Source organism: Nymphalis io, chromosome 4, assembly GCF_905147045.1.
Source record: "Nymphalis io chromosome 4, ilAglIoxx1.1, whole genome shotgun sequence".
Lineage (NCBI taxonomy): Eukaryota > Metazoa > Arthropoda > Insecta > Lepidoptera > Nymphalidae > Nymphalis > Nymphalis io.
The window spans coordinates 7,624,891-7,651,812 of NC_065891.1; the positions used below are offsets into that span (position 1 = coordinate 7,624,891).

A 26,922-nucleotide genomic window follows, 5' to 3' on the forward strand; every position below is an offset into this window, starting at 1 on the left:
TGCACGAAAATTAACTCTACCTTCAGTCGTGTTTGAATAGAATATAAGATAACTATAATTAAATTGCGTTTTTTATGAAATAATAATAGATAAAACCCCGTTCGAGTTTGATTGAAGAAAAAACATTCATTTCACGTTTATAAATAATTATTATGACAAATCCAATTACAACTAAACCATACCAACAAATAATGTAGCTTTTCAATTGTATGTAATATAATGTTATATTAAATTATTTTACGGTTAGCTTTTTGTTTTCTGTTATATTTACATATTTAAGTATGAGGGTTTAATACATATATGCGAACAATACTAAGAGCTAAGGCTTAAAGTTACCTTAACAGTTATAATTCCAGAGAAAGAGCTAAGTCTTACCAAGCATTTCAAAGACATTTAGTTCAGCATCAGGTTTTGAAAAAATAGTACGGTCGATAAAAAAAAAATGCAAATTTAATTAAACCGAAATAATATACGTATACAAATTTCGGATCCATACTCTTGATACATATCAAAAGAGGTAAGAGTACTAGAAATACTAAAAATCACAACTATATTTTGTATTATTGGATTTGTCGTGGAGGTTTACTACAAATTAATTACATGCCCTAATAGCAAGTATTTTAGATTACATCTTGGGTCATATTGTGAAATTTTTCTATAAATAAATTCATAGTAGCAGCTGTACCCCAGACATTTGGTAAATTTGCATTCCTGTTCCTCAAAAAGAACATAAGAAGGCTGTCGCGCTGTTGGCTAGTCGAATACAAACATCTGATTCAGAAATTGCCAATTGTCGTAGCAAAATCAGTTTGTTTAATTTTTGTGAGCAAAATTAGTGGTATGTTGTTGTTCATTATAATAGTACCTTTTGGTTTTGGCGATATAGCTGATTAGAAAAATATTATTCAGACCACAAAAATCATTTGATATTTTTTTTCACAAAATGTGTGAAATGATATTATTGGTAGTATACCAATAATATAATTTCTATGTTAACATTTGAAGTAGGTACATCAGTATAACATATTTACGTAATGCATGACCTTTTTGAAAATAATTTTACATTACGTTGCTTTAAAGGGAAGTATCGAATCATGCGTACCTGCAAGTGACGGATAATATTTTGCCATATGACTGTGTAAGCTCCAATTCGAACTCGAGCCGCGTGGTGGAATAAACTCCAAGACTTTTCATAAAGAGTTTTCCCAGATGTAGAATTGTTATGGGCTATTGTTTTGATTGATATATTTGACTTCATTTAGTTTCATGACATAAAGAAACATGATCAGTGTAGCGTCAATGTTGTTGAAAAATACAACATCATAGAGGAAAGCAGATTATAATTTATAATTAACTAAAGTTTTGTAACTAATTTGTCACAAATAATTTAATGCGAATCCGTGAATTTCCGTAATAGTATCACGTGAAGATTATTACAAAGACTGTGTCATTAAATCTAATTACGTTTTGGCAACCCTTAATAAAATATTTGATTCATATATGATTATTATTTTTGGATACAGGTGCAATAAATTATGTGTTGTTCATACGTAGCTGTTTTTGTTTTAATATTTTGAAAGTTTTAATTAAAAAAAATATTAGATTATAGAAATAATATGGTGTTCAATTTAATTACATGTAATATATGTTAAGTATTTTTATACAAGAATAGTGATAGTTTTCATAGCTAACAATATTGTTGCGGACTTTTGGCAAACATTACACTTTCACATTATTATTATTCAATGATAGTTTGACATTGAAAAACAATTTTTAAATAATGACACACCCGGTGAGCATTTGCTTGGCCTGCGTCATACAGGTAGGTAAACCCAAACTAATATTGTGAACGAACTAGGGTTCCCACCATACTTTAGAGTACATTTTTGACTTCACAAATATTCAGTACTGATTTTTCTCATAAAATTATTATAATGTAAAGAAAAATTGTTTGTTTTATATTATGTGTAGTATAAAACTATGGGTAGTCTTTTTATTATTAATTAATAGCAGTTTCAATTGAAAATTTATTATAAAAAACGCCAGCCATTTATTTTAGGATATCTCGTATCACTTTCTTTTAAAAATTAAATATGAAAGATGCAGAGATCTTATAATACGTTCAATTTTTGTACATAATATCGAGTTGTGGCCACTCGTATTTCTGTGCCACACGCTTTCAGGAACCGAAATAGCCCCGGATACATATACGCATACATAATATGATGTTATGCCCGCAAGTATTCGGTCAGGAAACTGTAACATTTTACTCTCGTTTAGAACTGAATAAGAACACGAAATTAGATATATTTGTTATTTATCATCTGCTAGTAAAAAAAGTATAGTGGTATTTTAAAGCCTTGATTTTTATAGTTTTATAATATGCAATTGTATGTGTATTGCTTATCATGAATTATTTTAATATCGCATATGATTGAAATTAGAGCACAAAATTACACAGATTTATACGTAAACTTTTTTTTAATATAAGGATATTATTATAATAGGCATTTTATATTATTAAATTAGACAATATATGTAAGGTTCTTTAGCGCACAAATTTACTAGTTGCCGTATTTATACATTTATCTCGGAATTATTTACCGAGGAGCACAAATTGTAGGATTGAAAAATAAATGTGAATAATAATGGTTTTATTACAAATTTCATTCAGTAGTTACCAATTAAACTGCATAATAAAAATACAATAACGAACAATCTAAAAAAACACATCAGATGCAATTAAATCGTCCGCAAACAGATATCGATTATTTTTATTAATGATAATGACTGTTTTTACAGTTTGATCTTTAAAATATTACTATTTATTTATCTGTCAAGTGAGTTTTCAGTTTCACATATAAATCCAGCAAAAAGCGAATATTTTGTATTTATTAAAAACTTCACGAGGACCTACCTATACTTAGTATGAAAATATTTTTAGTGATTTTCATTGCATTCTTTTCAGTTTTTTGTTTTGGTCTATAGATTGCTGGATATTTTTTCAAATTATTATTAAAACCACACCCCAATAACGCCAGTGATTGTGGTAAATGTTTTAATAGTTTTTTCTTCTCCTCTACCGAAGAGTACATAGAATACTTTGTATCTGAGATAGAAGAACTTTAATACTATTATTAATTATATATCTATTTAATAAGATATATATATTTTTTAATAAATGCCCATTGCCCATTTAAACAAAGAAAATAAGTAGATGATAATGTTACATTATGATTATCTAAAAGTAGTCTATGAAATTTTATTACAACGTAGGCGGCTACCTACAGTGGGAATGAGTAATACGCAAGAGTTTTGTAGCGCTGAGTAAGCGGTGCTCTGTGAGGATTTCCATTTTATTTTAGCAGCGGCCCACGCGCTACGCAGAGAGATCCACCACACCTGCAGATTCAGCTTCAAACACCTGAGTGTTACTCAATCTCAAATATTTTACATTCCATGAATAAAACAAACGATTACAAAATTTAAACTGTAACTACGTTCCGATTTTATTTATACGTTAAGATCTGAAAAGTGTAAATAATGATATTACTGGTATATGATCGGCATTTAAGTAAATTCATTGTATTTTAAGCGGCATGTGTTTATCTTGTCCATTTGCTTATATTAATCAGATGAAACGAAGACGTAATTGACCTAAATACACGATGGTGCTAAGCTGTTAATCTCCCAGATCACGTGACATTTCGGAATAAAGATCTAAAAGCGAACTAATCGTATACAAATAAAAATTTAAAAACATCAACACACCGAATTCTATACATATGTACATATACTCAAGTTAAATGCGTAATGATGTTACTTTTTTGCATTCAAATAAAATAATTTTAAAGTACAAAAATAACATATACTCTTAATGTTCCGCAGCATCTAATTAGACTGTAACGAGTTTTTACATCACTCGGTGAAGTAATGCGAGTCACAAAGGGGCGCGATCGAGATATGGACAAGTTTGAAAACGTGCCAGCTCTGAATTTTGCTGGTAGACATTTTTCACATTTCACGGCCATAAAATTTATGTTGCATGTAATAAACTGATACAGAAATATCGCTGTTCGTATAATATTTACAAAATATCAGTTTCCTCTTATTAGAGTAATAGAGGTCCTTTAGACTATATTTATTTTATCACAGTTTTTTTAATAAATAATACACATAATTTATTTAAGTCATTTATTTTTAATACACATTAATTCGTGAAATATCGATAGATATTTCTTCTGAAAAAATATGAGGGCAGATAACGAACTTATTTAATCAAAATAACAGGTATATAATATACCTCTACATATTCCTACTACTGTCCGACGGTAATAATATTCTACGTCGCTACACTTAAATGTAGCGAATGCTAATCAGATCACATGAACAAGATATAATTGTAAAAACTTATTTATAATAACAGTAACTTGTTACCAAATCTTGTGACATCAATGTCCTATAACTAGCAGCTAACCGACCCCAAGTAATTAATTGTAATTTGAGGTATAATATAACACTTTCCAATAAACTATCAGCTCATGGGATCAATTCTACTAATCTATAACGATAAAGATGCGTTCCCGATTCAATTCCATTCCCACATTGTCTATTCTATATTTATTCGGTCGCAATCGAACAGGTACGATATTAACATATACCGTTACATCAAACTGACTTTTATATACGTATAAAATGGACGTCGACTACGGTCAATAATTAATTTGGAAAACGGATAAGCGGCAACGATTACGCTTCGATTCGATTGCGATAAAGTGACAATTTGTTAGTAGAATTGGTCCTCAGTTGTAAAAGTGAAAACGATATATTATTGTTACTTTCAACTCAGATCACATTTAAATACTCAATATGCTATGTAATGATTCATCTGCAAGTTCTTATTTTGAGATATACTCGTAAATATAGTCAGTACATTGTTTTCACAACACCACTTAAAAACTTTGTAACATAAATTAAATGGAAATGAATATCGAAATTCTATGCTTATATCATGTTATGCCTAAATTGCAGACCATCTATGATATACGACTAAAATACTGTTGCATTATTAGTATTATGAGTTATGATGCGTTGGATGTGTATTAATAATAACCATAGTTGTAGAGCAAGTATCATAGGTACTTGTTCGGTGCACTATTAGATTCTATCGTATCGAAAAATATGTATGTGTGATAGTAGGTACAAACTTAATGGTAGAGCTAGTACTTCACATGTTTCATTTAATTTGATTTCATTTACTAAACGATTAGTTGCTTTTACGGGCTTTTAGTCTAAATGGCTTATAAAGCTACAGACCTTTAGATCTAGAGATCAAAACCTAAGTTGGACTAATAAAAAGTAATATGGGTTATTTAAAGGCTTTTTAAATATATTTCCAAAACAAAGTATTATGATCAGGAAGATTATTATCAGTAAACATGAAATCAAACTTCTAAAAATAACTTAATCGTGAATTGCTGACATGGTGCGCTGGTGAATTTCCTATTTCTTCTTAAAACAAAATCAGTTGGCTGGCTCGCTACCATAGATGCGATGCCCCGCTATTGCGCCAGTAACAGGCCATTCTTTACAAAGACTAAACTCAATAAAAATGTTTAAACATTATAACAATAAACTATCTTTGACAATTTATCGATAGATCATCAATCACGACAAAAATAGTAATGTAATGTTAAGAACGAGAGAAGATGATTAAGATGGGGTTCAAACATAGGCAAGACCTATTGAATTTTCATATGCTTAATTGATGTTTATAATTCTTCTCGTGCTTTGTGGTGAAGGAAAACATCGTGATCATTCTTGCATGTGCCGGGTGTAAATTTGCCACATGTGTATCTATTAAACCACATTAGAGCAGCGTCGCGGAAAAGCTCCAAACCTACTCCTCAAAAGCAGAGTAGGTCTAGTTGTAGTAGTAGTAGCCCAGCTGTGGGTTTATATACTTTAATTTTACTTTTTTTTACTTCAAGTAAGGAGTTGTACTACTCTGAAATAGAACAATATCTCTCAATTTGCGAAATAAAACGTTTATCAAACTTGTCAATGATGTAGAATTTCTTACATAAGTGGGACATTTATGGTCTAAAGTGTAAACATCCCTTAAAAGGAAACAAGCTAGATGTACAACTCTGATTCCATTTTAGTTTGATAGCCTTGAGTACGTTATGTGCTCGCCATGTGTGCTCAGCTAATAAAGTTGCAGTTGTAATTATTTTTATTTATTGATTAAATATATACATAACATGCCCGTTAACTTGATTTGAGTACATTTTAATTTATATTACAATAACAGCATGCCCAGAAAACAGCAGCGCGTTTCGAAAACAAAATACAATTACATTTTAAGTAGATATAATCGTGACGACCCTTTACAAATGGAATGAAAAGCATTAGTTTTATTTTCTGTTTAACCCTACAACTAGGCGTGAAGGTTTTGTTATGAAATGGTATAAGATAGTAGTCATGTTAGGTATCTAAGTAAAAGTAGATAGTTCACTTGATGGTAGGGCTTTGTGTAAACCCTCTGGGTAGTACCATGAGTGGGTGGTATCTGGGTAGGTACCACCCACTCATGATGATTTGTGTCACATATTGTAAATGTCACATATTGCAATCACATATTGTACCGACAAATAGCAATTTTTCGTATTTGGAGTGTTCCGGGTAAAAAGTTTAAATAATAGATATTGTTGACTCAATGTATCATTCAAATAATTACAAATGCTATATATTAAAACAATATGCACATCTTGTTGATGGTTGAATTGTTAATTTTTGTTTTAGGTTCTATATAGTATATATATATATATATATATACATATATATAAAACTATAAATATATATATATATATATATATATATATATATATATATATATATATATATATATATATATATATATATATATAGTTTTAATTTTATCCAAATGTGCAGAGTTATTTTTGTTAATACAAAATATTAATAGATAAGCAGGTGTACAGAAGTTGGCAGAGTACGTTATATGATGCGATCCGCAACTGGACTAATTGTATATATACAATAAGATTTATTAAATCGTTAACAGTTTTCTTGCTATTTTGTCCATAACATTTTAGTTTTTTTTTATGTAAATTAAACAGCCAGTTTTTTATCGGTTAATGAATCGACACTTTATATTTGAATTTAGTTTGACACAAATAAAAATTTCTAAAAAAAAAAACACTTGCAGAATATTTTATTATTACCATGGCTTATAAATTTACTCTAATTTAATATAATTTAATTAAATAGACATAAATAAATTAAAATAAATTAATCTTGATGTTTTATTATTAATAATTTATTTTCAATTTAAAAAAGTGTTAATTAAACAATACTGATTTTAAAATGAGTTGTAATTCAAGTTTTGAACAGCTGTACGCCATCATCACAAATCATCTTTTCGTAAGCGTTTAGTCTCACGACAAATATAAAATTGACTGTTGGTCATTGTCGATTTATGTACAGTTTAAACTTGCCAAAATTGTGAGTCAAGCTTGGTGATCTTCAGTCTATCTTTAATTTATTTTTGTCTAATGATACTGATTTCGGGATATGACTCATGTACCGGTCAAATTGGAAAACGTCTCACTTGTAATAATAATAACATTTGACGTCAATATTGTTTTCACATACGTATGTAGACATATTATTTAAGCTTCATAAGAAATTTCATCTTTTATCAGTTATATATATCCACACTCTTAGTTAAAAATCCACCTATATTTAAAAAGGAACTGTTATATATAAAATTATAAATATTATACAATTTTACAACTAACATGACATGACTTTTTCTTATAAACTGAAGTATTTAATCTAAAATATTAAAACTCGAAGTTAACTCAATCATTATGAATCTGTACAAAATGACAAACTAGGTCTTTGAATAATGTAAAAAAAAAAACGAGGTGCAAATCGATTATGAATTTTATTAAGATATATTCATAAAATCGGTACTATAATAGAATTTATTGTATTCTGAGATTTTATAAAATAAAGATGATTTTAGGTTTCTTCTTCAGGGCTTCTAAACATTCATACATAGCATTCTACATGTAATTACATTATACAAGTAGCTCGTATGAATCAATCTACCTCTTAACGTGAATATAATATATTTTAAATTATATTATATAAGAAGGTGGACGAAGAATCATGAATGAGTCACCTGATGGTTAATACAAGTATTTATGTTAAAGAAGTATAAACCCCTTATTACAAGTCCATGAACTTTAAGATTATGTCCTTTGTGTCTAAAATTATATTCATCATAATTCACAGTAGCATCCCGGAGTCTAGAAGTTGGAATTGTGAAAACAGGAGTGTACCCGTGCCTCGGAAAGCACGTAAAGCCATTGGTTCTGCGCCTGAACTCTTTGCGGTCGTGTCGGTTTGCCATCCCATCAGACTATGAGTGTTTGGGAATAGAGAGTGCACCTGTGTTTGTGCACACACTTGTGCACTATAATATGTTCTGCGCAGTCGGCTAATCTCTCTTGAGATTGGCCGTCGTGGCCGAAATCGGTCTGGATGACATTATAATTTGTTGTTTATTTATTACGCAATTTTATTTTGCTTTGTTGTTCACCATTCCTAGTAAAAGTTTTTAGAATTGTATCTCTAAATGTCATTTGGAGTGATAAAAAATATATAGGTACTTCTTGTTTAGCCTTTTGAAAGATATGGTCATAGAGCAAGCTTAAAATGCTTCGATACCTTGAGTATTCTTATTAAGAATTAAATAGTCAGTAGTCACTTAAGAATAACTTACCGTGGAATATCTATAGCCCAAATATTAATATTATATAAATTTTATAAAATATGAACAAATCTCTCTTATATACATTTATATCTCTTTACTTTAAGAACTTTATCGCTAAAGGGACTATTTCGTTCTTTTAGCACCTACATAGCTACATAAATTATTTTGATTAGTATATTTTTTTTATTATTATTTTTAAAAGACAAAATATATATTAATAATTTATAAAAAAAAGGGTTTTGTCTTTTCTAATAGTTGTTGACTCATATTATAGCTACCGGATATTGAAATTGTATATTAAAGGAACTTTTGGTAGTATTTTCACTACCATTCAGAGCAGTTTTGAGCATATTTTCAATTGACTTTGACCAAAACAAGATTTCATCACCATTAATTGGTCAATGATGATGTATATTTGAAATTCTATTTAGGTAGATATCTATAACATGTAGCAAATTAAAAAATGTTGATATGGAACACTATTTGAGTAATAAACCGATTTTTGTGAAATTTTTGTATGGGTTAAATACCCATACAAAAATTTCACATAAGAATTTCAAAGAAGAAAACCACAATTATAAAGAATAATAATAAATAATTGAAATATATTACAGTACGCTATTAATTAATTTATCTATATCGCTAAGGTGATGAAGATATTATATTATTATTACGGTTATTGTAGTCAATAGTAATGTCTTGGGGTAGTCAAGAAGTAGAGCCGAGGGCGAGGGTGCGAGGGCGGCGCGGACGCCCCTCCACTGGGGCCGTGTGCAACTCGCGCATAGACTACGGTGTTCCACTGCCCTCGCGCATCATTCGACCTCCGCGAACCGCAGTCTTGGCACCAACGCCCTGAACTGTATACGCGTCCGGGAGCTCGACTCTCGTAGCGACTCGACGAACAGGTCCGTGACTGGTGAAAGTGATATAGAATCCTGTAAACAAAACTTAACCTAATCGCGAGTGTTTTTACGGCTCCTTCCTTATGCACTCTATTTATAGAGTTGCATTGCCAATCCAGAAGCGTAACTTTACCTGGACGCCCCAAATTAGGAGCGTTAGAATTAGAGCCCACGCAGTGGCCGCCTTACTGCACACGTCCTTTTGTCATGTCTTCTCAATAATTGGAAAGAGCCGTATTAGCTAATTTACTTATTTTTCGTACATGTGGTTGTTGAACCATAAAGTGCAAGTTTTAATGCGATGTTAGTGAAGGTGGCAACTTGGATTTTGGCCAATGAATGCAATAGTTAAATTTAAATTTGTCAATGACTCAATGATGCTTTATTTTCATTTCGTATGTGTGTTGCTTTTAAAGTGACATAACATCTTAAAAAAAAAAAACAAAAATTAAGTACAAGTTAGTTAAAAATTAACAATAAAATTGATCTATTTCCAAGGTGCCACCTTTATAGAAATATTTTAGGCTGCCTTATTGATTAAACGTAAATTTTTTATAAATAAAACATGTAATATTTCTTTTTCAGGATAAGTTAAGCGAGCACAATGCCTTTCAAACCCGCAGATAACCCTAAGTGTCCGAAATGCGGCAAGTCCGTATACGCGGCAGAAGAACGTGTCGCCGGCGGACTCAAATGGCACAAAATGTGCTTCAAATGTGGTAAGATATCGAAGCATCTAAACTAGTTAAAGCCTTATTACAAGAAATTATCTAAAATCCCCAAAAAATTTTATTAAAGACCATGTACAATTCTTTACAATACATCGAATTTTATAAACATATTCAAAACTGAAGTTATTAAGTAAGAAAATATTAATAAATAAGAGACTACTTTACGTAGTTAGTCAATATTAATAAATAAGAGATTATTATTCTACCATTTTGTATGAAAAATTAATGCATATTTATTTTTGTCTACTAGCAGAAATACTTAGTTTTAATTCATGCGAATAATATTGACATAAGTTAAACACTACACCCTGCAAATATTTATTGTTATAATGCTAATTCAATTTTTCTCATATTTACACGTTTTTTAATAAATTAGTTCGCTATTTCCATTTTGAAATTTATATAAGACAAATAATAAAATTCATATAATAAAACGCAAATGAGCACATTTTTAATAATATCAATACAATCTAAATGTAAGTATCCATATGTTCAAATCATTTAAAAATCATTTTTGGTTATACACAGGTCTTTGCCAAAAGTTGCTGGACTCCACCAACTGTACAGAACACGAAGGTGAACTTTACTGCAAAGTTTGCCACGCGCGCAAATTTGGACCTAAAGGCTATGGCTTTGGTGGCGGTGCTGGCTGCCTGTCTATGGACACTGGAGATCACCTTAAAGGCGAGAACGCGTAAGTACTAAATTATTTCGAACTCCCGCCGCCCGCGCATCTGAGGGTCTTTCCTTATCTAAGGTCGTTATTTCGACCGGCCTGCGGGCTCGTACGTAACAACATTAACCGCGTGTACATAATCTCATATAAGCAGAAAGTGCGCGCTCGGCTGTAAATTATGCGCTGCCCGACATATGCATGACCAGTCTCCGTTTATGTCGCAACAGGAATTGAGCGCGAGCAGCCGTCCAGCAGAGCTAGCGGGACGCCGACACGCATCTCGGCCAACCAGCGGTGCCTCGCGATCGCCACTGTACTTTAAATTATTCTAGTTAGGGTTATTTATTCGCTATCGCTTAATTTATTTTGTTTATCGGTATAATTATTTATTATTTATAAAAAAATGTAATAAAAGAGTCGACTACCATTCCGAATTGTTGTTAAACGGGAACGTGGTCGAGACCGGTTTGGGCCCGACCCTCAAAGGCAAAGGCTCTCGCCGGGTCACTGCGTTCCCTCCCTAGATTTTCCCTTCCTCGTTTTCGGGGCGAACCGAAACAACTGCACAACGGTGAGAACCCAATATATAAAGCCTTGGCACGGCTTTGTACGCTCGAGACGCACCATTAAAGCATGCACAGAAAATTTACGTCATTCTTGTTTTAGTAACTTTCTCCGCAACTGATCCAAACTAACATTTAGTTAATGCTTGTCATAGATTTAATCATAGCTAATCCATGTAATGGGATAAGGAAAGCGCCCTCTGATAAGACGTATGTAGTATGTGTGACTAGACTTAATCACAAGCCAACACGGTGCGGGCGGCCGGGAGCCCTTACCTTCTCCCATTACGGCGGAGGTGCGCCGCCGGCATTACCTGCTTTGCTACCATAAGTGTGAATCATTTCGTTTTTAGGGGTTATTGGAATATTCCGATGCCCAATAAGCTTTTAACATTTCTTCTTAATTATGGCTCAGACAGATTATACGAGTAGGCAATGATGTAGTTTATTTGTACAGGGGGGGCGTCCGAACGAATGGAGCTTGCTTGGAGTCTCGTGTTATAGCTAAGGCACCACCAGGTGAAGGTTGCCCTCGTTGTGGCGGCTATGTATATGCTGCGGAACAAATGCTAGCTCGCGGAAAGGTAAGGCGTTTTAAAAGTGTCACCTTATTTAAATGTTTTTCTTATACGGACGAATATAACAAAGGTTATCATTAGTATCTACACAATCTTTTGAACTTTATAAATTCTTATCAACTTTCATATCATTAAATAAAAAACATGCAAATCGTATAAACACTTGTACATCATAAAACTACTCTTTAAGAAACGAAAGAGTAACAATTGCTTATTAACAGAGGAATAACAGCATAATTTGTGCCGTAGGAATATCACAAGCGATGCTTCACATGCTTAACTTGCAACAAGAGTCTAGACTCAATGACGCATTGTGATGGACCAGATAAAGAAATATATTGTCGAGGTATTTGAGTACTTACGTTTACCACCTAAACGAACATTCCATTAGGAAAGTTTAAGTGCTAACGTTAAGTATAATTGTGGTAACCGCGTGTACCTGTATATCCTCGCATGAATGCTTCCACACATCCTCATTATTCACTATATGTCCAGGCGTGGCACAGGGAGTGCTTCAAATGCGGCGACTGCCAAAAGCGGCTGGACTCTACCAACTGTTGCGAAGGCCCTGACAAAGACATTTACTGCAAAGGTTCGTTCCTTTATCCAAATTACAACAAAACTAACTTTCCATAACTGTTTATGTTTTTTTCTTTAATAATGTTATATTTAAATGCCCATAACTTTACCTATATTCATGCAACAGTGAATGAAGAGATATGCTAAATAGCATGTATAATAATCATTAAAGTAATTGGTTGATCATTTTCTTTTTTCTTTTTAGTTTGCTATGGTAAAAAGTTTGGACCTAAAGGATATGGATATGGAAAAGGAGCAGGAGTTTTGCAAAGCGATCCTTATGCCAACGGGTAAGATTATTTTAAAAATATTCGTAGATATTCTTGTTTGACTTTGTCGATTTAAATATAAATACCAATATTTTGTTTTAGCATATAAAGTACATGCGATTGGTATATGCCTCTTTTTGCTATAACAGTGATGGGTTATTTTTTATTTTAATCTTACGTATTAAGTTACTATTAAAGGTGTGATACAGCAACTTTTCTAAAAATATTTTCAATTATGTCAAAAATTATCATCTCAGGTTACAGACAGGTTTAGGTTATTTCCATCGCTTCGCTTTCATAAAAACAGCTTATAATACAAACAAAAGATGGCAGAATGCCAAATCGTAAATAGAATGCGCTGTTCGTTCTCGAACGAACTAATTTTAATATAGGCAAGACTAGCCACGCGCTCTTACAACATATTTAATCTGATGCAGAATCTACCCATTTATCTCATTTATTTTTAGGTTATACGCGAACTTTTAAACTCTAATTGCATAACTGTATGTAATCTTTATGTAGCGTAGGTAGCGCATATAGGTAATGTAAATATGATGATTAAATAGGTATAATATAACTAATTTATTTTAGTTTATATTTTATAATTATCGAATAAAACGAATATATCAAGAATTAAGGAAACTTTAAAATATAATTTTGTGTTAAGTATTAATTTTATTACATTTTCCTAAATATATAATAAAATGGGTATGTAAAATAAGGTTCCAACATAAATATGTAGTTAACATGAATATTTTTAGTGTAAAGATCATGACGAGCCAAACTACATTTCTTAAAATATTTTCTGACTTTATATTTAGGTATGTATGTATTTTTTATTAACATTTCTAAAATATTTACGGTTTTACGTAACAGTGACCAGGCTCCTAAGACAAAGGTGATTGACACTGCCGCAATACAGGCGCCTCCTGGAAAAGGTTGTCCGCGATGTGGTGGAGCCGTCTACGCTGCAGAACAAGTTTTGGCTAAAGGTCGTGAGTGGCATCGCAAATGTTTCAAATGCCACGACTGCCATAAGACTTTGGATTCTATTATCGCATGTGACGGACCCGACAACGATGTGTACTGCAAGACCTGTTACGGAAAAAAATGGGGACCGCATGGTTACGGTTTTGCATGCGGTTCTGGATTTCTTCAGACTGACGGCTTGAGGTAAAATCTACCGCAATTCATTCAAAAACTTTCTACATAATATAATTATTGTAAATTAATTTCTAAATATTAAATTATTTCTTATAGCGAGGAGGAAATTTCCGCTAACAGACCTTTTTACAATTCGGATACCACTTCCATTAAGGCACCTAAGGGTCAGGGTTGCCCCCGATGCGGTGGAATGGTGTTTGCAGCGGAACAACAGTTGGCTAAAGGAACTGTGAGTATATTAACTTGTCATCTTTAATATAGATATTAATCTATAAGTTGTGATTGTAAATTTATTACAATTGAATCATGAATTCAATGTATTCAATATATATTTCAATGTAAAGAAAGTTACGCCCAAAATAAATACCTACATTAGTTTGTGAACATTGTAATTTAAACTGAATCTTTTAAATAAAAATTACTTTTTGTCAATAGATGTGGCACAAGAAGTGCTTCAACTGCGCTGAATGTCATCGCCCATTGGATTCGATGCTGGCTTGCGATGGACCTGACAAGGAAATTCATTGTCGCTCGTGCTATGCCAAGCTCTTCGGTCCCCGAGGCTTTGGTTACGGCCATGCTCCTACACTCGTTTCCACTGATTCGGAACCAACAGTTACATAGTAAGTTACTTGAGATAATTAATAAAAAAAAAATTATTCTTTTTTTCAGATTTACTTTCGTACAGTCCATTTATAATGATTTTATTCTTCTTGTTTTAGAAATTTAACAAATAATATGATCAAATAATATTATCTAATTCAAACCTAGTTAAACAATTCCATTGTTCTCCTTGGTCACTATGTAGTCAGATATAAATATGTTAGTAATAGTGTCTAAAAAATACTTATTACATATTTAATAATGTTGGACATTTTTCCCATTTCTTTGTAATAGTAACTGTGTGCACGAACTCACAATGTATTGTTTCCCTGATTTTTTAATGAAATAAAAATTTGTGTTTACAAAACTACTTTATCTAAAAAAATATACATAGGTATATCAAAATGTGATAAAACACAATGTACTTATCATTTGATAATACTACTACAGCACAGAACAGTTACCCTTCACTGGACAGAAGGCAGCTAAAGGTCAGGGATGCCCACGTTGTGGATTCCCTGTATATGCTGCTGAAAAAATGAATTCAAAGAATGGCACATGGCACAGACGATGCTTTTCATGTGCTGACTGCCACAGATCTCTCGTAAGTATTTTATGTGTACATGTTAGTATTATCTAAACCTTTTTTTATAACAGATGCTTATGCTATAATTTGAAATATTAAGATTAGAATAATAAGAACAAAATCACACTTTCGACAATTAATATAACAGTTCATTATTATTATCAAAATTATTTATTTTATAAAAATTATTTATTAAATAAGATTAGTTTTTAAAAATCCACGGTCTTCATCTTCTTCCTTTATAAGGTGTGTGTTTAAAAATTCTTCAACTGAATCTGTATTCCATTTTTCAATTGCCACTGTTTCTCTGACTATACCATCTTTGTCAAGAAGCTTAATTATTGGGTCTAAGCCACGTAAATATTTAATTTGCAAATTCGGAAATTTAGCAGGTCTGTCACTTTTAACGAATGCTTGAATTTGTGGATAAGCTGGGAATTTGCAAGTGCAAACCTCTAGAATAGCGCGTGCATATTTCTTTTCATTCGGTGTTGAATCATCGTTATGACAGCATTGCTTGCAATGTTCTACTAACTGATCTAAGCTGAAATCTTTTAATTGATCGCACGATGAGCATAGTAGATTTGCTTTTATGAAACCAAGGGAAGCACAATCTTCTGTTGAAAAGTCTGCTAAACTGATATCCGCCAAATACACTGTTAAAATAACAAATACCACTGCTATTTTTTGGGCAGCCATTGTATTTAAATGTCTATTTCTTCATGAATATTAAATTTGTATTATAGTGCCTAACCTAATATTGATAAAAAACAGTCAGAGCTACTGTCAGCGTTAAGACTGACAAGTCAGTGTCAACTAAAACTAACATAGATTATATTCATATTCAAGTTGGGAAAGTGATCTGCAATATAACACATAATTATGTACTTATTGAAATTTTATAAATTATATATAAGAATTAAGCAATTAATCCAATAAAATATTCTATATTTTATAAATACATTACTAAAACAATTTTTAAAACCGAAACAAACTTTTAAAATGTATAATATTATTTTGCTTAAAATTGTAATTATGTAAGATATACAATATTTTGCAACAAAGTATCAAATAAAAATGTACAGTGTTATGAAAATATTCAGAAACTGAATTTCATAGCGATATTTTAATACATAAATTGAATCATCTAAATTAGGAATATTTTTTATCAATATGATTTTAGAATAATCTAATAAAAAAAATCTTGTTTTAGGATTCCACTAATTTGTGCGATGGGCCCAACGGTGAGATTTACTGTCGCGGATGCTACGGCCGAAACTTTGGACCAAAAGGTGTTGGATTCGGTTTGGGTGCAGGCACATTGACCATGGCTTAATAATAGTATGAAGCTGGACTTTATAAGATTATAGAATGCGTGGTAGCATGAAAGGAATCTAATCTATTGCATATCGCTACCTATTATTTCCATCATACCATGTATTAAACTGGTTTTAATAATGGTTGATAATATCAAATAAGACTCATGTATGTAAAAGATTTTATTATTTGATAAGGCGAATATTTTATGATAAAATATAAATTAAGGTTACATTCCTTTCATAAGTACAAACTGTAATGAATGTGTCTGGGCCCTTATTTTATAAATTCGTCATAAAATATCGTAGCGTAAGATGCATAGACTTAATAGTTATTAATAAGTATGTAAGGTTTATAAACACTATATAAAAATAAACAAAAATACAAAAAAATATATATTGAAAGGCTTTTTTAAGATGGCATTGTGAATATACCTTTAAAATATCACTTTTTTGATATATAAGGTAAACTGTCCTGTAAATGCGGCAAAGATTACAGTAATATGTAATCGTTTCGACCGACCAGATCTTACAAAGAAGATCTGAAGGAAATATACATTCATAAATATATATCCATACTTATTATATATTTTACACCAAAGATTTTTGTACATAATATTATTCACTTTATCATAAAAACAGCAGTAAGTTGTGCTAGATTTAATATCAAATGCTTTGAAGCTTTCGCAATGTAACATTAAATATCATAAATTAAGGCAGCTTATTGCATTATACTGCAACTACAATATTCGTTATTTATCATATTTAATAAATAAATAAGCACCAGTTTTATTTTTTATTTATGAACCTGTTAGATTATAGCTATAGCGATTTTATATTAAATTTCGTCCTATTTATCTTGTGAACAAAGTATTGATCGACTTTTATAGTTCAAGACATTTTTATTTGACACATGACGATATATGCTAAAGTTCATTAATTGTGAAACGTGGTGCATGACCGGTACAAGCAAACCACCCGATAACACCTGTACGATAAATATGTATATTTCCAAACAAAAGGAACAGCTACTAAGAGTACCGGTGACTCGACATCCGACAAGTGGGAACGGACTCTCGCCTTAAATAGTACCAAATATATACATAGATCAGTGGTGCCGAAACTTTTCTGATGAAATAAATTCATAATATAATTAAAATATATTTTTTTTAAACTTCACTATACGATTTCAAAATAGGAATAAATCATTTTATTGGTGATTGTGTAATTATTGTAAAATGTAGTGGCGGATTTACCAGCAAGCTGAGTGGACTTAGATATAATACAAAAAAGTGTAAATTTATAAGATTGAATTTTGATAAAACTTAAAACGAAGAATACTTGAAACCTAACAAAAGTTAGCGTTACCGTTAAATACAAAATAAAAGGGTTTTAGAGAATTTGAAGAAAGTTCTTCAAGCATTCTTCGTTTTAACTTTATCAAATAATATTAAGTCTTTATCAACGTTTGTTGAAAATTAAAAAAGCTTTTTTTCATTATTAGTTGAGGAAAGTGAATATTCGTATGTGCGAGTTTAAGGGGTAGCAAAAATTCAAGTCTATTCTTGTGAAGTATATAAATCCGCCTCTGATTAAATGAAATAATACAACAATAATTAAAAAAATGCGACGTTTATTTTAGAAACAATTTAAATTGACATTATTAACGCACCAAAATAAAACAATTGCAAAATATTAAATAAAAGACTGACATAATTTTTAATTGAAAAAGTATATTACCCATTGTTGATGGTGTCCTGATTGAATTTTTTTGGTCATTCCCAACTACGCAGGTGTTAATAATAGTGCAGAAATGGGTCGAATAAAACGTAGGTGCACTATATGTTCCTTCACTCTCATAATTTGATAGTACCGGAGAACCGGAGAGAATCTCACCGGTTTAACATTTTAAGAGCTTTCCAAAGCACGAGCGTACACACTGCCAAATTCCAAACTTCGGGCCAGTACTGAGAATTTCTAGACCGAAAATCCAATAACTTTTTATAGACCCGACCAGGGGTTTTATTCCGAACACCTGCTTTTGCAACCTTAGCTAGCCAATAGCAACAACAATAGGCAGAGGCAACGACACTGATAAATTAGATTAAGCGAATATATTCGAATTTAGATCATTACAATATTTTTTAATACCAACATATTTTTTGGAAATATGTAACCAATTATTGAGGTAGATGTTTTAGGTTTTTCTTAACATATAAAACGAGACTATGTCTCAAAGGAAACAACATGCAATTTAAAAGTAAAATTATTCGATCTTCATTGATCTACAAAATTAAAAAAAAATCCCTTGTTTGATTGTTTGTTTCATAGAAAATAGGTGGATTCGATCATAATGGCATTACTATTTATAAACTATTTAACCTAGTATCTACTCAATTTTAATTATTTTTTCTTTACAACGAGCCTTGGACCCTTTGCTTTAATTTTTTCTTTAGATGTACTTGGCTCTTCGAAACCATATTTAGCTTTCAGCCTTTCTTTTATGAGTAGACCTCTTATAAGTTTTCTCCAATTACCATAGACTCGTGCATCAATTTTTTCTTCTTCTTTTCGTTCTTGTTCTTCTTGGTCCTAAATATCATAAGCTATCCTTAAATTATTCTAATAAAAATATAATTATTATGACTAAGATAACTAAATGAATATCAAATTACTTAAAAGTTCATTTCAATTTCAAATAATTAAATTACCTTAAGCCATGCTTCTGTAATAATATCTTCAAATTCTTTGCAAACAACAAAACCATCAAATACAGGATGGCAATAACCACCATTGTAATCAAATCCCGTCATGGCTGGAGCGCAATCTATGTTTAATTTCTTCGCTATTCTATTTAAGCCATGTACTAAAAATAAATTGAGAAGTTTATATTACTTTGGTACTACTTTTGTTTATTATTTTAAAAAAGAGTATCTTTATACATACATCAGTCTGATTGGTTGGAAAGGTGAGTGAGCCAGTGTAATTAATGAGTATGGGTTATATACAATCTGGTGGCCCATCTGTTTTTAAGAACAAATCCTTATATAAATATATAATAATAAATAACTTCAAATTATGCTTACACTTTATAAGAACTGTTCCTTTTGGTAACATACATTCTTTGAACAATTCAACATTTCCGTATGGATTTCGAGGTACAATACCATTTTCAGCTGTTGGTGGTTCATAATCTTTTACTTGCCAAGGTCCAAATATTTCGAGAGCTTTGCCTGTTATCATCTTGTTCGAAAGCTGTAAAACAAAAAATAAATATAATATTATAGAAACCACAAACAAAAATGATTAAAAATTGACTTCATAATAATTATTACTTTGTCCCATTTTGGGCGCGCTTTGACAACTTTGTATGGCTCTTCGCCGAGTTTCACAACCTTTGCGTCTTTAAGCCAAATCTCACGTGACTTGCAGACGTATACGCAATCGCGCGCATACACAGGCTCGCTTCTCACAAAACCTAGGACAGCTGCATCAGGAGGGTAAATCGCTTCAAATTTAAGCAAATGTCGCTTTAATGCGTATAATGGATGATTTTTGTATCTGTTTAGAAAAAAAACATGATATAAAAGTATACATTATTGCCAGGTATTAGGTAACAGTAACAGCCTGTGAATGTCCCACAGCTGGGCTAAGGCCTCTCCCTTTTTGAGGAGAAGGTTTTGGAGCTTATTCCACCACGCTGCTCCAATGCGGGTTAGTGGAATACACATGTGGCAGAATTTCAGTGAAAATAGACACATGCAGGTTTCCTCACGATGTTTTCCTTCACCGTCAAGCACGAGATGAATTATAATCACAAATTAAGTACATGAAAATTCAGTGGTGCTTGCCCGGGTTTGAACCCACGATAACCGGTTAAGATTTACGCGTTCTTACCACTGGGACATCTCGGCCATTATTAGGTAATCGAGAATTAAATTGATTTAACATGATATAGGCCCATAACCCATTCAAGATCCTTCATCTAATAACAGTCACAATCACTAAATAACAGGTAATATTTATTGTTGATCCTCTATCAAAATGAGAATTTGTATATCTGTTTGACAACTAGAAGACTAGTAATAGTCTTTGATAATAATTAGACGATCACCATGAACATTGGCATATATTTGTAACTGCACTTTGCTGACACTCGCCAATAGATGGCGCCGCAACACTAATTTTTTAAATAACATTTTAGTTAAATTGTTCACCATGATAATTAAAAGACAGGACAGTCGTCTGTATAAGTATGAGATAGTTTGACTTAGCTGTTTCACCTTGTAATTGTATCACCAAAGAGTAATGCATTTTATTATTATTTTCATATCCATAACAAACATATATAAAATGAGAAAGTAAACCTATATAAAATTACATCAACAAATATTCAATTACATAGTTTTCAACATCACTTACTCTGAAATACTTTTAGGTAAAGGTGCTTCTAGTAGCATTCTGTTCAACCTTTCATCTTCCTCTTTGTCTCTAGCAGTTTTTGGTCCAATCCAAGGCTTAATAGACTCTTCCCACCAAGCTGTTTCAACGCGCTGTTTACGGGTTATGGTATTCCAATGTGGTACATACCTTCGAGTCAAATCTTTTAAATAATTATTGTTGTCCCAACCAACAACATATCTTACAGGATGGGTTGCTCGATTCTATAAAAAAAAACAACAAAATAACAAACCAATACAATGTTAATATAATATAAGTAATTTGATTTATTTTATCGAATAGGAAGCCTACATTATATATTCAGAAAAACATTTGTTATTGCATGTGTTAAAATATTGTAACTGACAAAAAAGAAAACAAAAAAAAAAAAACAAAAACATCTTTAACTTAAATAACAAAATAAATAACTAAATTTTGATATAAATATAAACTAGTGCATTATAATGTAAATTGGTTTTTATACATTAAAAGCTAAAAAAAATAAAAATAAAATTACATTAAATAAATTTATTAAACCAAAAATAATTGGTATCTGTAACTTGAGAACATACATTAAGAAGTTTGTGCATTAATTATTCTTCAATTAAGCTTAGTAGTCACTATGTTTAATTTTTGTAAAACTTTCGGACAATCTAATATCTCATAAAAGAATTTTAGGTAAAAAACAAAGTTCTGCAATATCTCTGCGATGAGTTAGTTTTAATGTTTTATAATGGCGTTGTTACGCCATCGTAGTTGCTTAGTTTAAGAATCATACAGTCTTTATAATTTTTTTTTTTTGTATTTGTTCTAATCTTTATGTGTTTTATAACATAGATTCCAGACTACTGTACAGTAATCTAACTTGCTTTTTAATAATGAATTAAATAATATCAATAATATACTGGATTTTTTAAAAGCCTTAATAGATCTGATTATAAACCGTTATAATGTCTTTAATTATTTGCTCACAACATTGTCTATGTGTGGAATAAAAGTCATCTTTGCATCAACAACAATACCCAAATCTCGAATCTGTGTAACAATAATAAAAAATAATAGTAATTAAAAACAACAATAATTCAATACTTACATATAGTTCATTAACACAATGTACTTTGCCTTTAATAACATCAACTGGCACCCACTCTTCCAATTCCTCTACATATATTTCACACCATACATCAATTTTATTTAATGGTAATTCATCATCTGTAGATATGACACGACGATCAACCTTTTTCACATTGATTTTAGGTTTTGAAGTGGTTTTAGCCGGTTTAAAGTCGTCGTCGCTTCCTGCTTTACTTTTTGCGGACTCTATAGCTAAATAATCACTGTCTTCGTCGGATTCTTGTTTGACCTTTGCTGAAATTTAATTTAAAAAAAAAAAAATTTTTAATTCATTGTGTTGAAATATTTAGACAAACAGATGTTTTGTACTTACTTTTAACGATACCTTTCTTTGCTTCAGTTTTTGCTTCTTTAACTCTTTCCTTGATAATATTAATGAGGTCTTTTGATACATCATTTTTAGGTTTTACTTTTTTCTTTGCAATGTCTTTATGGCTGACTCGTTTATCATCTTCTGAAGCACTGTCTGTTTGTTTAATAATCTGGGACTTCATTACAGATCCTGTACATACTTGAAATTGTTTTTTTGAGTCACTATTGAAATATTTACTTTTGTTTTCAGTAGTATGAGCACTTCTTGTTCGAGTTTTTTTAATTTTTTGCTGATCATTGTCATCTTTAGATGTTTTAGGTTCTGAAGTTCTTGAACGTTTCCTACCAATTTGAGTTGTTTCTTTTTTTGACACGACACCAAAATATTCACTTGAAACATTATCATTATTCTCATTTGTAACTACAATTTTTGGACCTTTTTTGGAGTTGTTTTTTGATATTGGCTTATTAGTTTTATCCATTGATTGTTGTACATTTAGTGTCGTAGAAATTATATTAGTTGCGCTTTTATTGTTTCTTGTTCTTCGGGAACTTATGGAGACGTTTTTTTGTTCTTCATTATTAAGTTCTGCAGCTTTTTGAGACTGTAAACGATTTAAGCTTAATGACTTTCGAGAAGTTTCATTTTTATCATTAATGGCTTTACTTGTTGTAGATATTTTATCTGAAAGGTTTTTTAAATTATTTTCTTTTTGTTTTTTAATAGAAGAATTAGTATTATTCAGATTTTCTGCGTGTTTAGCGATATTTTTTCGTGTTCTTTTTGGAGGTGAAATATTGTCTTCATCTATATTTGTGTTGCTACATTTTTTTGTTGCCAAACTCTTTTGTCGTCTTGTTTTTACAGAATGTTCATCATCACCACCATCTACCTGCATTATATTTTTGACTTCACTGGAGGAATCATAGTTCCCATCAAGTTGTGGTATTTCATCCTTTTTATCATTCAATATCTTTTTCGATTTATCTGAATCTTTTTGTTTCTCTTTAATCTTTGCTTGTTTATTTTTTTTATTATCTCCTTCCTTTTCTTTTGTTGATAATGAACAAAGTTCGGAAGTTGGTGGTTTTATGGGTAGGGTAACAAAGTTAAACATAACTCGACATTGCAATCCAAGGCTTCTTAACATAGAAACGAAAACAAAAACCATATATTTTTTAGTAGTAAAAACTTTACTCTTTATTTGTTGTAGCAAGAGACTCTTTAATGGCGGCGACTTAGGTTTAAACTTGTTTTCACTTTTGTCTTGGTTTAACGTCATTTTATCATTGAACCATGTTGTAATTTGTTCTAAGTATTTTATGTCAACTCTGTCTCCAGGGTAAGAGTCCTTTGATGGAACTACAGATAATGCAGCTGCCAGAATCGTTGGATCATTTAAGACTTGACTAACATAGTTACCATGTCCTAACCAACATAAAACATGGACTTTATGCATATAAACTTGATATTCTTTCTTAACTCTGTTAATTTTTCTTTTCATCATCATTTCAACATCAAGTTTTTTTGTTCTTCTACAAATATCATTTGGAATATCCACTATAAGTTGTAAGCCTTGTTGTGGTATTTCATTGGCTTCTAAAAGTTTAAACAGAAAAATAACTTATTAATTCCTATAATACTTATATTGTAGAGCCATCTAGTAATGGACATAAGAAAATCATTATTTAGACAATAATCACAAATTAGGAGTAAGCTAGATACCACATGTACGAGTGTCAGTCTTTCTGACTCACAATGATATCAAGAACAGTTTCATTGTGTACAAACAGCTAGTATAAATAAGTCTCATTTCTGTGCTAATATCTTCTCTCCTCTTGTGTGCTACTAGTTTTGGAGCTTATACCGCAATACTGCTGTAAATATGTGTAGGGTCAACATGTGGTCGAATTTCCTCCGATACCTGTATCCTTCACAATGTTTTTCTTTACCAACAAGCACACAACATAACCAAAATCTTTTAAAATTAAAAATTATATCCAAAATTAAAAATTATTGCTAGTATATTATAATTTTTTTTTTTTTATAAATGTTAAAACTAAATAAAAATATTTTTCCTTATTCAATTTTTTGATAATTTAATATTATTTATATTAGTGTATTTTAAAGAACCTTAAAAAGGATGAGTTTATTGTGTCGTAGTTTATTTCTTCTACAATTCTTTTACATTATGGTACACAAAAGTAATCATACAATAATAGTCATAAATAAATATTTGGGAACTCTTACCCTTAACTTCCTCCCAGTCTTCAATTTCAGAATCACTATCTAGTCTAAGCTTTTTTTTCTTCTTTTTCTTGGAAGAAATTTCTAATGCTGTTTCTTCTTCACCAAGAGCTAGCAAATCTTTTACATCAGATTCATTGATTTTATCATTTTTAGCTGAATAATTTTGGACTGATATTTTAGTTTGTTCAATTTTCAATTTATGTTGTTCAAGTTCTAGGAAAGTTTTCTTAGCAATCTCTGCACTATCATTTTGTATATTGTTTGACCATACCTAGAAAATAATATAAAATATGTTATTTTAAAAAATTAATTATAAATCACTGACATAAATAATATTATCTTTTAATACAATACAATTTATACAAAGCTTTTTGTAAATAACATTAATATGTTTTTTTTTTATTATTTTTTAATATTAGTGACACAATTTTTTTTTGTATCAGTGCAATAATAAATTAAAAGGTAATTAAAAAAATTACAGGCAACTCAATTATTTTATAATAAAAAAGAAAAAAATCATACAAAATGGAGTCAACATAATTTCTTTACATTGCATATGTCATGATGAAAATATCTCTAACAAATTGAAAAACTTACATCCTTATATTCTATTTTGTCATCTGCATCATTATCGGACTCATTTGTTTTAATGGAGGTGGAACTTGGTTGATAATTTATTTTTGAGACTGTTGGAGATTCGTCATCACTGCTATCTGAATATGAACAAACATTATAATTGATATTAAGTTGCTTGATTTGTGTTCGCATGTATTATGATTTCTGAATGTTACTTGTTTAAATTATTTTTTTTAATATGTAGGTCCAATTCATAATAAAAATGATAGTTTTAGAGAAATTATTATGATTTATAATAATTATTATAAAAGTTATTGCTACAAGTTCAGGCTTTGAACATAGTTTCTATCAATAAACAGTAAGTAACTCATTACTTATTAAGTCACTTACAAAAATTTGTAAATTAAACATTTATTGCTAATATTATACATCACATAAATATTTATGTTATTTATGTTTTATTAATTTGTATTTTATGTTTTATTAATAAAGAATATTGCACTGGAAATTATGATTACTGTAACCCACATGGTACTTGAAAATAAGAAGTATTCAATTTGTCCACAACAAAATAAATACTGACCACTTTCTGAAAGATTCAAAATAGGCAAAAGTTTATCGGTATCAGTTAGATCTTTGACTGAAAAAATCGCTGATGACACATCAACATTTTCTTCGGAATCTAGTTGTTTTTGTTTATCTATTTTGTGGATAAAAGATTTTGCGAAGTTTGTTTTCTTAACAGTGTTGGACTTTTTAAACGTTGATCGAGGTTTTGGTTTTGATTTTTTGGATTGAAAGTCATCATCTGAAGAATGACGATATTCTTCTTCTTCATCATCAGAACTGCTATGTTCAGTTATAACAGCTTCCGAACCGGAATCACTAAAATCACCTCCTTCATTTTCACTTTCTTCATCTTTGTAAACTGTTTTTATAGTCTTTTTCCTAGTCGTCGGCATTATGCCATTAAAACAATTTAAAATTCACGATATATTACAATATCGAAAATATTTAGAAATTATTTAAATGCGTGTTTAGACAAGTTTATGACCTTCAAAATCAAATAACAACAAAAAAGCCTGCTAGGGAACAATATTAAGATCTGACATTGACAGTCGCAAGAATTACAGTCTATTATTGATGGACGATACTGTAGAGGTGAGGAGAAGCATTTTTGAGTATAAAAAGTGTCCCATAAAATGAATGAAATTTAAATGCAGGCAGGAAGTGAAACCTGAAAAACGCGCTAATACTCAGTAAAAAAACAAAAGGTATTAGAAAGCGAGAAATAGAGAGTTAGACATTCGTCCTTAAAAGTCTCTTTTAAATTATTCTGGTAATTTAATTTATCAATTTTAATTAATAAATATAGTAATAATGAAAGCATTTAAATGTTAATTTTAGATTATACCCTTTAGCTACAGTAGCACCAT

The 26,922-nt window shown here is 30.7% G+C and overlaps 3 protein-coding genes and 1 long non-coding RNA gene across 9 annotated transcripts; 1 reads left to right on the forward strand and 3 right to left on the reverse strand.

Annotated features, from left to right (window-relative positions):
- Positions 1 to 9,485: 9,485 nt before the first annotated feature.
- Positions 9,486 to 17,559, forward strand: LOC126768191 (muscle LIM protein 1). Of its 6 annotated transcripts, none has more exons than XM_050486147.1 (11): positions 9,486 to 9,711; positions 10,294 to 10,427; positions 10,968 to 11,133; positions 12,136 to 12,262; positions 12,506 to 12,602; positions 13,041 to 13,125; positions 13,981 to 14,277; positions 14,365 to 14,497; positions 14,704 to 14,891; positions 15,322 to 15,475; positions 16,671 to 17,559. In XM_050486147.1, exons 2-11 carry the CDS (start codon positions 10,313 to 10,315, stop codon positions 16,791 to 16,793), a joined length of 1,485 nt encoding a protein of 494 aa, XP_050342104.1. In that variant the 5' UTR covers positions 9,486 to 9,711; positions 10,294 to 10,312; the 3' UTR covers positions 16,794 to 17,559. The 6 variants fall into 6 exon arrangements, 4 of the variants coding, with proteins under 4 accessions (XP_050342104.1, XP_050342103.1, XP_050342105.1 ...); XM_050486146.1 differs by lacking the exon at positions 12,506 to 12,602 and adding an exon at positions 12,752 to 12,848; XM_050486148.1 differs by lacking the exons at positions 12,506 to 12,602; positions 15,322 to 15,475 and adding an exon at positions 12,752 to 12,848.
- LOC126768234 (uncharacterized) lies at positions 9,667 to 10,003 on the reverse strand. The gene is made up of 2 exons (XR_007669225.1): positions 9,842 to 10,003; positions 9,667 to 9,741 (listed from the first exon to the last, which is right to left on the reverse strand). It is a non-coding gene; the product is annotated as an uncharacterized LOC126768234 (long non-coding RNA).
- Positions 15,392 to 16,257, reverse strand: LOC126768225 (selenoprotein F). The gene has a single exon (XM_050486198.1). The coding sequence runs from the start codon at positions 16,154 to 16,156 to the stop codon at positions 15,650 to 15,652; it is 507 nt and encodes a 168-aa protein (XP_050342155.1). The 5' UTR covers positions 16,157 to 16,257; the 3' UTR covers positions 15,392 to 15,649.
- Positions 17,560 to 18,404: 845 nt separating the features above from the next.
- LOC126768175 (DNA repair protein complementing XP-C cells homolog) lies at positions 18,405 to 26,566 on the reverse strand. Its single transcript, XM_050486116.1, has 10 exons — positions 26,070 to 26,566; positions 25,508 to 25,623; positions 24,911 to 25,181; positions 22,661 to 24,259; positions 22,307 to 22,581; positions 21,196 to 21,437; positions 20,109 to 20,334; positions 19,860 to 20,028; positions 19,485 to 19,639; positions 18,405 to 19,365 (listed from the first exon to the last, which is right to left on the reverse strand). The coding sequence occupies exons 1-10, from the start codon at positions 26,446 to 26,448 to the stop codon at positions 19,177 to 19,179; spliced, it is 3,621 nt and encodes a 1,206-aa protein (XP_050342073.1). The 5' UTR covers positions 26,449 to 26,566; the 3' UTR covers positions 18,405 to 19,176.
- Between the last annotated feature and the right edge of the window lie 356 nt (positions 26,567 to 26,922).

What these genes read in the sequence shown, in the direction of transcription:
- LOC126768191 (XM_050486147.1), top strand. Translation starts at nt 10,313, where the DNA reads ATGCCTTTCAAACCCGCAGATAACCCTAAGTGTCCGAAATGCGGCAAG. An exon ending in TCGGAACCAACAGTTACATA is followed by an intron (nt 14,892 to 15,321) that starts GTAAGTTACTTG and finishes ATACTACTACAG; the next exon opens with CACAGAACAGTTACCCTTCA. An exon ending in CTGACTGCCACAGATCTCTC is followed by an intron (nt 15,476 to 16,670) that starts GTAAGTATTTTA and finishes ATCTTGTTTTAG; the next exon opens with GATTCCACTAATTTGTGCGA.
- LOC126768225 (XM_050486198.1), bottom strand. Translation starts at nt 16,156, where the DNA reads ATGGCTGCCCAAAAAATAGCAGTGGTATTTGTTATTTTAACAGTGTAT.
- LOC126768175 (XM_050486116.1), bottom strand. Translation starts at nt 26,448, where the DNA reads ATGCCGACGACTAGGAAAAAGACTATAAAAACAGTTTACAAAGATGAA. An exon ending in AGACTGGGAGGAAGTTAAGG is followed by an intron (nt 24,260 to 24,910) that starts GTAAGAGTTCCC and finishes TTAAACTTTTAG; the next exon opens with AAGCCAATGAAATACCACAA. An exon ending in AAAGAAAGGTATCGTTAAAA is followed by an intron (nt 22,582 to 22,660) that starts GTAAGTACAAAA and finishes ATTAAATTTCAG; the next exon opens with CAAAGGTCAAACAAGAATCC.